The 15234-nt window shown below is 42.1% G+C and overlaps 1 protein-coding gene across 5 annotated transcripts in view; it reads left to right on the forward strand.

The window, feature by feature from the left end:
• SLC12A6 (solute carrier family 12 member 6) overlaps positions 1 to 15234 on the forward strand; it is a 121744-nt gene that overhangs the window by 76253 nt on the left and 30257 nt on the right. For all 5 annotated transcript variants that reach the window (XM_008269264.5, XM_051822107.3, XM_051822108.3 and 2 more), the window contains 4 exons: positions 8865 to 8959; positions 12363 to 12494; positions 13024 to 13170; positions 14528 to 14582. In XM_008269264.5, coding sequence (XP_008267486.1) covers positions 8865 to 8959; positions 12363 to 12494; positions 13024 to 13170; positions 14528 to 14582 — 429 coding nt within the window. The remainder of the gene's footprint in view (positions 1 to 8864; positions 8960 to 12362; positions 12495 to 13023; positions 13171 to 14527; positions 14583 to 15234) is intronic.

Raw genomic sequence — 15234 nt, forward strand, 5'->3', positions numbered from 1 at the left:
ATCCCATATGGATGCTGTTTCGAGTCCCAGATGCTCCACTTCCCAGCCAGCTCCCTGCTAATACATCTGGGAAAGCAGCAGAAGATGGCCCAAGTGCTTGGGCCCCTGCACCCATGTGGGAGAGCTGGATGAACCTCCTAGTTCCTAGCTTCAGTCTGGCCCAGCCCCAGCCCCTGTAGCCATCTGGGGAGTGAACCAGTGGATGGAAGACATCTATCTCTCTGCATCTTCCTCTCCCTCTCTGTAACTCTGCTTTTCAAATAAATTAATAAATCTTTTAAAAATAATTTAAAATTAAAAAAATTTTAAAATCACTTTCCTCCATCTCCCTTAAAAATAATGAATGAATATGATTATGCCTCTAAATTTAGCTACCAACTTAGAAGAATTACAAAAAAATAGAACATGTTAAACCCCCTCAGAGGCCATCATCGAAATCATAACATCATAGACCAGCATTGTGGCACAGTGGCTTAAGATGCTTCTTGTGACACTGGCATCCCATGTTGGAGTGCTAGTGTGAGTCCTGGCTGCTCCAATTTGAATTCAGCTCCCTGCTAAGGTGCCTAGGAAAGCAGGAGGTGATAGCCCAACTAGTTGGGCCCCTAAACCCACATGGGAGACCTGGCTGGAGTTCGAGGCTCCTGTCTTCATCCTGGCCCAGTCCTGGCCAGTGTACCCTTTTGGGGAGTAAACCAGCAGATGGAAGATCTCTCTCCATCTTTATCCTGCCCTTTGTGTCACTCTGCCTTTGAGATAAATAAATCTTAAAAAAAATACCATCAGAAACTCTCCAGGATGAATGACATGTCTTCAACAAAGAAACTGGAAGGGGAAAAAGAAAATATATGTAATATATATTTTATATAAATTTATTCAAATGGCAGAGAGAGGTCTTCCATCTGGTGGTTCACTCCCCAAATGTCTGCCAACAGCCAGGACTGAGCCAGATCGGAGCCAGGAGCCTGGAACTCCTTCCAGGTCTCTGAACATATGAGTGGCAGGAACCCTAGCAATTTAATGGATCATCTGCTGCCTCCTATGGTGCACGTTAGCAGGAAGCTGGATCAGAAGCAGAGGAGTCAGGACTCAAACCAGACACACTGATATCCCAGGCAGGAAATTACTCCACCAAATGTCTATTTCAGAAATTTATAGATTTAAGAGGTATAGCAGCCAGTCATAATGTATGCTTCTTATTTGGCTGCTTACTAAAACAAGCTATAATATTAACATAATTTATAGCATTTGAGGCAGCATTTCATGTTCATGTAGTCACTTAGTTCAAACCCAAACCTGTGCCAAGGGAAATTAAGAACACTTGTGCCTGCCTTCTGCCTACTCCAGACCAGCAAAGACTGTTTAGCAAGATTAAGGTAAAGGAGTAATATGAAATTTATCTCAGGCCCAAGAGATTATATAAATGGTAATTTTCAAAAGCAGTATTATAGAAATAATAGCATCATAACAATAAAGCTTTTATGATGAGGAAAACATTTGGTATACCATTATTCTCTGCTTACAAATACATAAACACACACTATAAAAAAACCAAAAATCTAAACTCCTGAGTAGAGCCAGTGTTTCTCTTGTCACTTTTCATTTGAATTATGCAATGAAATACCAATAACTTTCCTAGTAATATCAGCATTATTTGGATGGGCTGATAATTCAAAACATTACCAAGGCCAGTCTCAGTAGGTATCCTCCAAAGCAATCTAGATAGTCCTGAAAGAGCCCTAGGAAATGGATTTGGTTCGTAGTTCCTACAGAGTAAAGATGACTTGCGGCCGGCGCCGCGGCTCACTAGGCTAATCCTCCACCTTGCGGTGCCGGCACACCGGTTCTAGTCCCGGTTGGGGCGCCGGATTCTGTCCCGGTTGCCCCCTTGCAGGCCAGCTCTCTGCTGTGGCCAGGGAGCGCAGTGGAGGATGGCCCAAGTGCTTGGGCCCTGCACCCCATGGGAGACCAGGATAAGTACCTGGCTCCTGCCATTGGATCAGCACGGTGCACCGGCCACAGTGCACTGGCCATGGCAACCATTGGAGGGTGAACCAACGGCAAAGGAAGACCTTTCTCTCTGTCTCTCTCTCTCTCATTGTCCACTCTGCCTGTCAAAAAAAAAAAAAAAAAAAAAAAAAAAAGGATGACTTGCTATTCAGAAACCCCAGAAGCACTCTTCCATTTGATATTTCCTGGGGTCAGAGTAGTGACCCAGGCTTTGGAAGGGTGTACTCTCCCACAGCATGGCTTCCCACCAAAATATTCAGGCTGAGAAGTGAGCTATGCTAATTTCATGCCTTTCGGTATAACCAGGCCTAACAGGAGTTTTGTCCCTTGCCTGGAAATCCTTGACCTTCCATGACGACCTCGTGATTTACCAGGACCTCTGTAGAGCTCTTTCACCACAGACAGACTTTGGGAAGGACAATTTTTAAGGTATTATTGATCTCATACAAATAGGCAAAGTCTCCAGGGACATTATTCCACCCTCCAGTAATATTAAGCAAGCAAGCAAATGAAAGTTTGGCCAGAAACAGGGTATCTGAAAGTTTCAGTGATTAATTTCCCCTGAAAATTGAGACTAGAAAGGTCCAAATATAGAGATGTCAAGGTTGCTAGGAAGTGACTTAAATGCAGGCAGCAGAATGAGGCAGCAAAGACCTTGGGCCAACACAATTATAAAGTTGCTGAACAGTATGTTGGAGCTTGTATCTTGTATTAGTCTACTTTTCAGTACTTTTACGAAAATATTCGAGAGGAGCCTCTTGGGAAACAAAAAGTTTATTTCAGCTTACAGTTTGGAAGTTTCACTCCACTTCAAACGGCCCCTTAGTTCAGTGTCTACGAAGGCTGCTCATGGCAGGTGCAGAGGGGTGATCATATCACTGGCCAGGAAGCAGAGCGAGCCTCAGCCAACCTCCAATAATAAACTCCCTCTCAAGAACCACTCTCTGAGGGCACACCCGCAATGATCCAAAGACTTCCCACCAGCTCCAACTCTCAGCGGCCATAATTAGATCAACTCTCTACCCTTCATTCATCAAGCATTAACATGAAAATATCAGCTTACGCATCTGGGGCCATTGTTGTGGCACAGCAGGTAAAGTCACAAAGTCACCACCTGATGCTAATGCCAGCATCCCATATGAGCACCAATTTGAATCCTGGCTGTTCCACTTGTGATCCAGCACCCTACTATTGCACCTGGGAAACCAGGGGATGGTCCAAGTCCTTGGGCCCCTGCCACCCATATGAGAGACTCAGATGGAATCCCAGGCTCCTGGCTATTGTGTCCATCTGGGGAGTGAACCAGCAGATAGAAAGTCTCTCTCTCCCTTCCTTACCCCCTCCTCCTCTCCCCCTCCCCTCTCCCTTTTCCCCTCTCCCTCACTCTCTCTCCCCCTCTCCCCCTCTCCCCCCTCCCTCTCTCCCTCTCTCCCTCTCTCCCTCTCTCCCTCTCCCCCTCTCCCCCTCTCCCCCTCTCCCCTTCCCCCTCCTCTCCTCTCCTCTCCTCTCTTCTCCTCTCCTCTCCCTCTCCCTTTCCCTCTCCCTCTCTCCTTCCCCTCCTCTCCTCTTCCTCTCTCCTTCCCCTCCCCTCCCCTCCCCTCCTCCTGATCAGATCAAGTCTGATCAGAGTGTTGACTGGCCATATCAATGTCATAGTTACTTCACAGCTTGTTTAATCTGGTGTTTGTTAGCTTTGACATCCACAGTGAACACTAGTGTGGTGTTGTCTTCTCTCTTCTTCATGGCAGACTCAGTGGTCAGGCGGAACTTGATGATGGCATAGTGGTCAAGCGCTCTTCCGAGCACATTTGGGCTGCTGGAACATGTGTGATGTGTGGATTTTTGTTGTTGTTGTTGTTGTTTTTTGTGGCTGTGAATGCCTTTCATCACCGCCTTCTTGGCCTTGAAAGCCTTTGTTTTTGCTTCTGCTTTAGGAGTGGGCAGGAGCTTACTTCTTCGCCTTCAGTGCCATCTTGGTGAAAAGCAGAAATGATAATTTTTAAGCTGTGTTATTCTCTTTAGAATTTTCTGGAGCCATTAGAGCAAAATGATATATTTTCCTTCTTTAGAAAATTAAGATTTATTTATTTATTTAAGGCAGAGTTACAGAGAGAGAGGAGGAGAGCAGAGAAATCTTGCATCCACTGGTTCACCCCCAAAATGGCTGCAACAGCTGAGGCTGGACCAGACTGAAGCCAGGAGCCTGGAACTCCATTCAGGTCTTCCACACAGGCGGTGGGAGCCCAAACATTTGTGCCTTCTGCTGTTGTTTTCCTAGGCACACTAGCAGGGAACTAGATCAGAAGTGAAATGGCTGGGACTCAGGACTCAAACTGGTGCTCATATTGGCATCACAAGAAGCTGCTTAAACCCGCTACACCTCAGCACCAGCCCCAATTTCCTTTCTTTTTGTAAGTGTTGTTAAAGACAATAGGTATAGAAAAGTAGAATAGTATGGTGAACCTCCATGAAGCTGTCACTCAGCTTCAATAATGTTTTGAATCTGTTTTCAAGGGCCCCACCCCCAGTTTTTTATTAGAATAATTTAGAGAAAACTCCAGGGGCAAGCATTTGGCCTAGTGGTTGAGACACCAGTTGGGACCTCACATCCCAAATTGAAGTGCCTGAATTTGAGTCCCAATCTTGCTCCCAATTCTAGTTTCTTACTGATGTGCACCCTGGAAGGTAGATGGTGATGACTCAAGTGCTTGAGTCCCTGACATCTGGTTGGGAGAACTGAATTAAGTTCTCAGCTCCCAGCCTCAGCCTGACCCAGTTCAGGCTGTTATAGGCATTTGGAGAGTGACCCAGCAGATGGGAGATTGCTTTCTACCTGTCCCTGTCTCTCTATTTCTTTCTCTATGTGTCTCAAATAAAGATAAAAGAAAATTCCAGACACTGTATGGTTTTATTTACCCCTTCTTTTAAAAAAATCAAATAACCAGTATATATGCAAATTTTTGTTTCAAAAATGTCTTTGCTTTTGACTTGTTTAACTCAGGATTCTAACAAAGTTCACACCTTGGAATTGGCTATGTCTCTTAAGTCTCTGTTTATTTGTGAGGCAGACTGAGCCCTCTCATCTGCAGATTTCATTCCCTAAATGCCCACAACAACTATGATTGTGTGGGACCAAAGACTGGAATCAGGAATATCAGGAATCAGTTGAGGTCTTCAACATTGGCACTAGGAATATAATTACTTGAGCCCTCCTCGTTGCCTCTCAGGGTCTATGTTACCGAAGCCAGAGCCAGGCATTGAAACAAGGCATTCCAATGCAGGAGGCAGGCATCTTGGCACCATCTGCACCATCTGCAGTGCCAGCATCCCATATGTGTGCTGGTTCGAGTCCCAGCTGCTCCACTTCCTGTCCAGCTCCCTACTAATGTGCCTGGGAAAGCAGCAGAAGATGGCCCAAGTTCTTGGACCCCTACACACATGTGGGGGACCCAGAAGATGCTCCTGGCTTTGGCCTGGCCCAGCCCTGGCTGTTGCAGCTACTTGGGGAGTGAACCAGTGGATGGGAGATATCTCTCTCTCCTTCTCCCTCTCTAACTCTGCCTTTCTGATAAATAAATAAATAAATAAATAAATAAATAAATAAATAAATAAAAAAAAACTTGGGGCTGGCACTGTGACGTAGTGGGTAAAGCTGCATCTGCAGTGCTGGCATCCTATATGAGCGCCAGCTCAAGTCCACTTCCCATCCAGTTCCCTGCTGATGCACCTGGGATAGCAGAGGAAGATGGCTCAAGTCTTTGGACCCCTGTACCTACATGGAATACACGGAAGAAGCTCCTGGCTTCAGATTGGCACAGCTCTGGCCGCCGTGGCCATCTGGGGAATGAACCAGTAGATGGAAGACTCATGTGTGTGTGTGTGTGTGTCTGTGTTTGTGTTTGTAACTCTGCCTTTCAAATAAATAAATCTTTAAAAAAATAGAATCTTAAAAAGGTTTATTTATTTGAAAGTCAGTTACAGAGAGAGGGAGAGACAGTGAATGAGATCTTCCCATCTGCTGGTTCACTCTCCAGCTGGCTGGAACAGCCAGGTTAGGCACCATCTTAACTGTTATGATAACCACCTGTTACTCCTAAGTCTCTCTTTAATTTATGAATTTATGTCATTTGCTAAAGAAATAAAATTGTCATGTAGAATGTACTGCATTCTGAATTAGGTGACTACATTCTTGTTATATTTTGCATATTTGTCCTTTGTGTTTTCTGTGAACTAGTAATTAGATGTAGAGGCTTGATTACATTTAATTTCCATTCTTTTGATAAGAATTATTATAGAGGAAATGGCATTTGTTGCAGGGGTTAAGACGCTGCTTGGAATGCCCACATCCATACCAGAGTATCTGGGTTCAAGTCCTGACTGTGCTTCTGATTCCAACTACCTGCTAATGTGTACCCTGGGAGGCAGCAGATGGTGGCTCAAGTGTTTGGATCCCTGCCACCAGAGTTCCCAATTCTTGGCTTTAGCCTGGCCTAGCCCTGGCTGTTGGGTATATGGGGAGTATACCAGCAGATAGAAGATCTGTGTCCCTTTTTGTCTGTCTCTGTCTGTCTGCCTTTTAAATAAATAAAAAAATGAAAAAGAAGACATGAGAGATGATTGTATAGTATACTTTTCATTGTACTACATCAGGGAATTGTGTTGTCCCACTTCCAGTGGTGTTCAGGTGTGTCATCAGCTCTGGATCACCCTGATCTATCCACATGTAATTCTACCTCAGCCTTTGGCCTGGAGGTTGTGATCACTGCCTAGATTCATTAGAGGTTGCAAATGGTTAGGTTTTGGGTTCTTTTGTTTGTTTTTAGAGTTTGTTTATGTTTTTATTTATTTGAAAGGCAAAGTGATGGACTGGGGAGGGAGAGACATAGAAAGCCATAGGCCCCCAATAGCCTGGGCTGAGCCTGGAGCTTCATCCGGGTCTCCCATGTGAGTGGCAGGAATTCAAGTACTTGACCTATCACCTGCTGCCTCCCAGGATGCACGTTAGCAGGAGGTTGGTTCAGAACAGAGTAGCCAGTACTCAAAGCAGATTCTCCTATATGGGACACGGGCAACCCAAACAGTGACACCAGCCACAGTCTGAGTTTTTTTCTAATTATATCATTCCATTTATCATTAATCAGGAACAGTGTTTTTATAATGAAATTTTTTTCTTTAGTCATATTTAGCTATTCAGAAACACTTGGTACAAGGCAGGATAACTGGTTCTTTCCATTTATAATTTTTCAGAATTATGTGTGTGTGTCCTTAACAACCTAGCAAAGGTAATTAGTTTTTAAAATATCATTTTGGATATTTCATATTGGAGATATCAGTCTAAAAAGTGTATGTGTAGTGTTCATTTATCCCATTTTTAGCCATTGGAAATTTCTTCAAGTTGGTTGTTTTGTCTTTTGATTTAACATCTATCATTTTGATAGTTTTTTGGCTATCAAGCTCCTCTTATGAGGTTATAGAGTTTTTAATTTCTTTAATTTTTATATCAGTATCTATTTCATTAATATTGAAGATCTTAGTTCCATTATATTTTATTTTCTCTGATATCCTACCAGACCATGTAATTATGTTGCTTTTAAGCAATAAAGAACCAAAGTTAAGGAAGCATGCAACACAGTCTGCTGTCTTAGTGACTCAGTCTCTTTTTATTTTTGACAGGCAGAGTGGACAGTGAGAGAGAGAGAGAGGGAAAAAGGTCTTCCTTTTTGCCATTGGTTCACCCTCCAATGGCCGTCGTGGCCGGCGCGCTGCGGCCGGCGCACGGCGCTGATCCAAAGCCAGGAGCCAGGTGCTTCTCCTGGTCTCCCATGCGGGTGCAGGGCCCAAGCACTTGGGTCATAGCAGAGGGCTGGCCTGGAAGAGGGGCAACCAGGACAGAATCCAGCGCCAGGACTGAGACTAGAACCCGGTATGCCGGCGCCGCAAGGTGGAGGATTAGCCTATTGAGCCGCAGCACCGGCCTCTTTTTTCTTCTTTATAACCGTTTTACCAAATTCCTGTTGTGTGCCTCTTTAATATAAAAATATGCGTCTTTAACATAAAAATACAAAAAATGGAGCTGGCATTGTGCCATACATAGCAGGTTAAGCCATTGCCTGCGACTCCAGCATTCCATATGGGTGCTGGATCAAGTTCTGGCTGCTCCATTTAGATCCAGCTCCCTGCTAATGAGCCTGAGAAAGCAGAGGAAAGTGGCCCAAGTACTTGGGCCCCTGCCACCCACGTGGGAGACCCAGGTAGAGTTCTAGGCCCTTCAGCCTGGCCCAGACCCAGCCATTGTAGCCATTTGGGGAGTGAACCAGTAGATGGAAGATTCATATTCTCTCTCTCTCTCCCTCTCTCTTTCCCTCTGCACCCCCCCATCCATAACTCTACCTTTCAAATAAATAAATAAATCTTAGTTTAAAAACTTAGTTAAATGGCCTAATTTAGCACAAGGGTTGTAATTTACACAAGGGTTGACAGCCCTGGGGGCAGAGAGCTTTTCCTGCCGTGTCAGCAACAGTAGTGTTTAATCCATGTCTAACGTAATATTTTACACCAGGTAGAAACTCAAGTACTTATTTTTCATCCTAGATTTAGAAAACCTATTTAAGAGTAGGATTTCTGTAGACTGGAATCCTAAAAGAGCAGTGTCTCCAGAGGTTTTATATTGTCTGTGTTTACTTCTTCAGAGACTTGTTGGGGCTACATTCTCCAAACAGTGCTGAGTTCTGCCACACTTAGATAAGATCTGAATGTGACCATGAGTTCTGTTAATACAAAGGCCGTGAAGAGTTATAGTGCTGGTGCTTCTTTAACAGCAATAAAAATCTAACTTAGTTTACTTTTTTTTCTAGATGATGGGCATAAGAAAGCTCGAAATGCTTATCTTAATAATTCCAATTATGAAGAAGGAGATGAATATTTTGATAAAAACTTGGCACTCTTTGAGGTAATATTTGGGAGAAAACTCTGACGGAGACCTCAGGAACAGATATTTCAAAATAGCTGTTTACTCCATTTATTTTTAATTGTACCAGGTAGATAATGTAATAACTAATGTTAAAATACAGTAGTTATTATAACTTGTCATTGCAGTTAATTTTGTCTGTATAACCTAATTATATTAAAAAGGCATTTAATCAGATTTCTATAAGGTAAGGAAAGAATATAGATTTATGAAGTATGTACAGCCTAATTCACCTATAACTTAAATGTTTATATTGGGATAATATTCCTAAATATAAAGCAGTATATTTTCAAGCTTCTGTTTGCAAGAGTATCATTTACCTTAAAAATAAACAAAAAAAAATCACAGTAGGAAGCAGGATGCCATATTAAGAGGACCTATATGTCTTTTTTTAGTTGACAAATAAGACTTGTATATTTTTGTGGAGTGGAGTGTGATATATTGATGTATGTTTACATTGTAGGATGATTAAATCGAATTACCATATACTCATTTACTATTCATTGTGGTGAGAACATTTGAATTTTACTTTCTTAGCAATTTTGAAATATGCAGTACATTATTGTTGACTGTTGGTCTCAAAACATATTCCTCCTAAGTCTTTGTACCCTATGACTGACACCATATCTTTTCCCCATCCTCCTTTCTCCCTGCCTCTGACTCCGTGAGTTTAATTTTTTAACTTCCACACTTAAATGTGCCCATGCAGTATCTGTCTTTTTGTGCCTGGCTTGTTTCATTTAGTATAATGAAGAGGATCTGTTACCTGACTACAACAACATGGACTTTGATGGAGTCTGGTTGTTGAAAGGTGACTGGTTTAGTCCGTCAATTCCTTTGTCTGGCTTTAGACAGTGATTCAAGTTCCACTTCACTCAATGCCTGTGTTTTTTAAATACTTTCACTTTATTCAAGGAAAAGTCTAATGTGAAGATTTAGATCAGTTGTAAAGTTCTTTCCCAACCTGTCCATGCTCCATGTTGTAAATAAAGTCTTATGTATTAGTAAACAAAAAAGGGGAGGCCACTATAGTTAAGGATCTTATTACCAGTGTTTTTCACAGGTTGCTCTAAGGACCAATAATTTGTTTTTCTAAAGTTACATAGCTGTTAGAAAGAGAAATGAAAATTTTCATTGAAAAATCTTGTGGTCAGGGACTAGATGTTTAACCTAATGTTTAATATGCCCACATCCCATATCAGAGTACCTGGGTTTGATTCTCTGCTCTTAAAAAAAAAAAAAAAAAGATTTATTTATTCATTTGAAAGTCAGAGTTACAGAGAGAGAATATATCTTCCATTTGCTGTTTCACTCCCCAAATGGCTGCAACAGCCAGAGCTGGGCCATTGGGAAGCTAGGAGCCAGGAGCTTCTTCTAGGTCTTCCACATCGGTGCAGGAGCCCAACACTTGGGCCTTCTTCTACTGCTTTCCCAGGCCATAGCAGAGAGCTGGATCAGAAATGGAGCAGCCAGGACTTGAACTGGCACCCATATGGGATGCCAGCTCTGCAGGTGGCAGCTTTACTCGCTATGCCACAGCACAGGCCCTTGATTCTCTGTTATTGAAACTGATTCGAGCTTCCTGCCAAAGAAGACTGTATGAGGCAGTAAATATAGCTGAAATAATTGGGTTCTGTCCACCCATGTGGGAGACCTAGATTGTGTTCCCAGCTATGGCTGTTACCATTGTACAGAGTGTCTCTCTCTCTTTCTCTCTTTCTCTCTCTCTCTCTTCCCCCCTCCTCTCCCTCTCCCTCTCCCTCTCTCAAACAAATTTAGGTAGAAAAAAAGAATTTTGTTATCATAAAATATCATGATGTTCCTCAAAAAATTAAAAATAGAACTACCATATGATTCAGCCGTACCACAACTCGGTATTTATTCAGAAGTGAAATCAGTGTGTCGAAGAGATACCTGCACTTCTGCATTCATGGCAGCACTATTCACAACAATCAAGACAACAAACCTTTCTAAGTGTCCTTCAAGATATGAATGGATAAAGAAAATGTTGAATATTTATGTGGTAGAACAACATTTCACCTTTAAAAAGAAGATAACCCTGACATTTGCAAGAACCTGGGTGAACCTGGAGGGCATTATATTACGTCAAGTAAGAAGGCACAGAAACACAAATGTGGCATGGTCTCACTTAATTGTGGATTCTTAAAATGTTGAGCTCATAGGGAGTAGAATGGTAATTATGGGGTAAGAGGGTAGGCGCCAGAGGAGGGAATAAGGTGATGTTAGAGTACAAGGTTTCACTTAGGAGGAATACATTTTTTATATTTGTTATACAGCACAATGTAGTTAATTTATACTTGAAAATTGCTAACAAAGTAGATTTTAAATGATCTTAGCTACAAAAAATTAAGTATTTAAGGGGCTGGTATTGTGGCACAGTGGGTTAAGCTGCTACTTGGGATGCCTACATCCCCTATCAGAGTGCCTGGGATCAAGTCAGACCTCTGCTTCCAATCCAGCTTCCTGCTAATGCACCTGGGAAGCAGCAGTTGGTGACTCCAGTGCTTGGGTCCCTACCACCCACGTGGGAGACCTGAATGGAATTCCTGGCACCTGGATCTTAGCTCCTGGCTTTGACTTGGACCAACCCCAGCTCTTACAGCCATTTGTCAAGTGAACCAGCAAACTGAAGATCTCTGTCTCTCCCTCTCTCTGTCATTCTGCCTTTCAAATAAACAAATAAACTTACTTTAAAAAACAAGTAATTGAGAGATATGGTAATTCACTTGATGTGATCATTTTGCATTTTATATATTTATAAAATCAAAAAATCATGTATGCTACAAATATATATATAACTTTTTTTTAAATAAAGATTTATTGATTTGAAAGGCAGAGTTATAGGGTAGTGGGAGAGAGAAAGATCATCCATCTATTGGTTCATTCCCCAGATATAGGCCAGGCTGAAGCGAAGAGCCTGGAACTCCATCCAGGTTTCCCATATGAGTGCAGGAGCCTAAGTACTTGGGCCATCTTCTGCTTTCCACATACATTAGCAGGGAACTAGATCAGAAGTGGTGCAGATGGGACTCAAACAAGCACTCATATGGGATGCTGGCTTTGCAGGCTGTAGCTTAACCACAAAGCCAGCCCCATATAACTGTTACCAGTTTTTTATATATATATATATATATATATATATATATATATATATATATATATATATGAATGAAAGAGAGCAAGGATTCGTGATGTCCTGATTTTGACTTTTTTTAATGTAGAAGAATTAAGTGTCATTAATTTTCTTAAAATTTTTACCTATGAAATATTTTCTCATTGTACAGTGTTCTGGGAGAAAGGTTATTTTGATGCTTGCTTTCAGTGTTTTTCGTAACTCATTTCTTCCATGCTTCTGGCTTTGTAGGAAGAAATGGACACCAGACCAAAAGTGTCTTCTCTCCTCAATCGCATGGCCAATTACACAAATCTGACACAAGGAGCAAAGGAACATGAAGAGGCAGAAAACATCACTGAAGGGAAAAAGAAGCCCACCAAGGTGAGACATCAGAATGATAAGGATAAATAAAAAGGCTCCACAAATCCAGGGCATCACTGCTCATCCAGTGACTTAGAGACTTGCTACATGCCTGGTGCTGCTCTGTTACTGGGGTCCTAGCATACGCTGAACATTCAGAGCCCTGGCTGCCAAGCAGCCTCAATTCTAATATGAGAAGATGATCATTAAGCTCTTATTAAGTGTTGATAACTACTGTAGCAAAAACTTATGCAGAGTAAACAGACTATCACTGGCAAGGATGCCAAGTGGAGGGGTCGCCACATTTGACAGAGTGGACAGAGACAGGACTAGGTGATACTTGAAGAGAACCCTAACTAATGTGAGGGAGTGAGCCTGTGAGAGGAGAGCACTGTAAGAGGAGAGCCTTTTGAAGATATTTATTTAACTTGTTATCTCTTCCTTGAGATTTTTGGTAATTAGGGAGCAAGTTTTTATGTAACAGTAAAAAATAAAAGCATCTCTTCTGGATGACTGTATAATTTTTTCTGTCGACCTCTTTTCTTCCCAGACCCCCCAGATGGGTACTTTCATGGGTGTCTACCTCCCCTGTCTACAAAATATTTTTGGAGTGATCCTCTTTCTACGCCTTACATGGGTGGTCGGCACTGCTGGAGTTCTTCAGGCCTTTGCAATCGTCCTCATCTGCTGCTGCTGTGTAAGTCCCCTGTTGGCTCCTGGAGTTAACCTGGAATCTTTCAAGTTCTCATCAGTATGTGCACACGACCTCTTGTTGAATAAAACAGCATTTGGGAAGATTCATAATCTCAAGAGAGATTCTGATATTAAAATTTGAAGGATTTTCAGTTATTTAATGCCTGTTCCCTGTCTGCTATCTCTTATATGAAGTACTAGAAGTTACAAAACAAGATTTCAACCGGAAGTAGAAGATAAAGTTCTATCTTCAAAGAATTTAAAAGTCCAAACCATTTGAGCATAATAGCATCAAATTTGTGACAATCTGTTAGAAAATGTAATGCATTAGCTACAGTACTTATTGAGAACCAAAACAGAGCTACTTACGAGGTAGACTATTGGTTTGTTTTTTGTTGTTTTGAAGTCCCCTTAGCCCTTTCCTCAAGATTCAGTTGTTCTTTGTAGGTTTTCTCTCCACTTGCTGCGTACATTCTGATGGTCCTTTAATTTTAACTCCTCCTGTTTGTGTATCTCAGTCACATCTATTGGTTTATCATAGATTTCTACTGCCCTCTTTCATTACTATCACATTCTACCCTCCTTTTACATTGTTTTTAGCTGAAAGCCATACAAATGAGGTTTGACATAGCCCATATCAATAATAGCTGAAAAATCAAGGCTCCATGTTTTCTTTCTCAGTTTCTCAGGCTTGAAACTTCAAGGGCATACTTTGGCTCCTTGATTGCCTCTCAGCCTAATCAGTTACCAAGGCTAATCCATTCTCTGTGAAATCTCTTACATTCCACCCTATCATTTTATTCTCCCTACTCCCACTGTAATTTGAAACTTGTCATTGAACTACTTTAATATCCTACTGACCAGTACCTCTGAATCCAGCTACTCCCTGTCTGCACTGCTTTCTGTCCTATAGTACCAGACAGTATTTTAAACTATACTTACATGATCAGAAGTCTTCCAAGGTTCCCTCTCTTAATGAATATTATTCTGGTATCACAGTTAATCTTTTGTCAGGATTTTACCTATTTTCTGAGTTTCTTATTAATTCATTACTTCCTTTTCAATGTAATATGCTTTCTTTCCTATTTAACTAGGACCCAGAGTGAGATCAGCAGTTCTTAATAGCAGCAAATTTACTGATTGCAATGTGGGAACATTTTAGCAGAATCCTGCAGATGATATTGGTGGTTCATGCAGTGAACTGGAGCACATTATCTGATTTCAGGCCATTAGGTTTGACATAAACTGTTCATCAAAGTAGGTAGAGTCAAATTTTTGAAAACTGCTCTGAGGTCTGCAGGAGGGAAATAGTACAGAAATGTCTTTCCATCAGTGACAATCTTCTCTCCCTTTCTCTGCAGACAATGTTGACTGCTATCTCCATGAGTGCCATTGCCACTAACGGAGTGGTGCCAGGTCAGTTGGTCAAGGTTGGATTTCAGGGGTTGTCAATGATTATTGTGTGTTTATGCCACAAAGGCCAAGGCGCAAACTTCCAAGGAACAGAATACCAAAGTAATAGACTATAGGACATAGACATTAATACTATTAATTATTAATACTATTTGGCATTAAGATAGCTTCTTTAAAATCTGCCTATTTCCTAAACTTAGAAGTCTTTTCATTTCAGTTATGTTCTTAGTTTAAATTTTAGTTAGAATGTATTTGAGTGGAAGGCTGTCTCATGCCTATAGTAAATATTCTTTGATTTTTTTTTTTTTTTTTGACAGAGTGGACAGTGAGAGAGAGAGAGACAGAGACAGAAAGGTCTTCCTTTGCCGTTGGTTCACCCTCCAATGGCCACCGCGGCCAGCGCACCACACTGATCCGAAGGCAGCAGCCAGGTGCTTATCCTGGTCTCCCATGGGGTGCAGGGCCCAAGCACTTGGGCCATCCTCCACTGCACTCCCAGGCCACAGCAGAGAGCAGGCCTGGAAGAGGGGCAACCAGGACAGCATCCAGCGCCCGGACTGGGACTAGAACCCGGTGTGCCGGCGCCGCAAGGCAGAGGATTAGCCTGTTGAGCCGCGGCACCGGCTCTTTTCTAATATTAGCTACATGTGTTTTG

The sequence above is a fragment of the Oryctolagus cuniculus genome, chromosome 12, assembly GCF_051225735.1.
Source record: "Oryctolagus cuniculus isolate XC-2025 breed Fujian yellow rabbit chromosome 12, ASM5122573v1, whole genome shotgun sequence".
Taxonomy (NCBI): Eukaryota; Metazoa; Chordata; class Mammalia; order Lagomorpha; family Leporidae; genus Oryctolagus; species Oryctolagus cuniculus.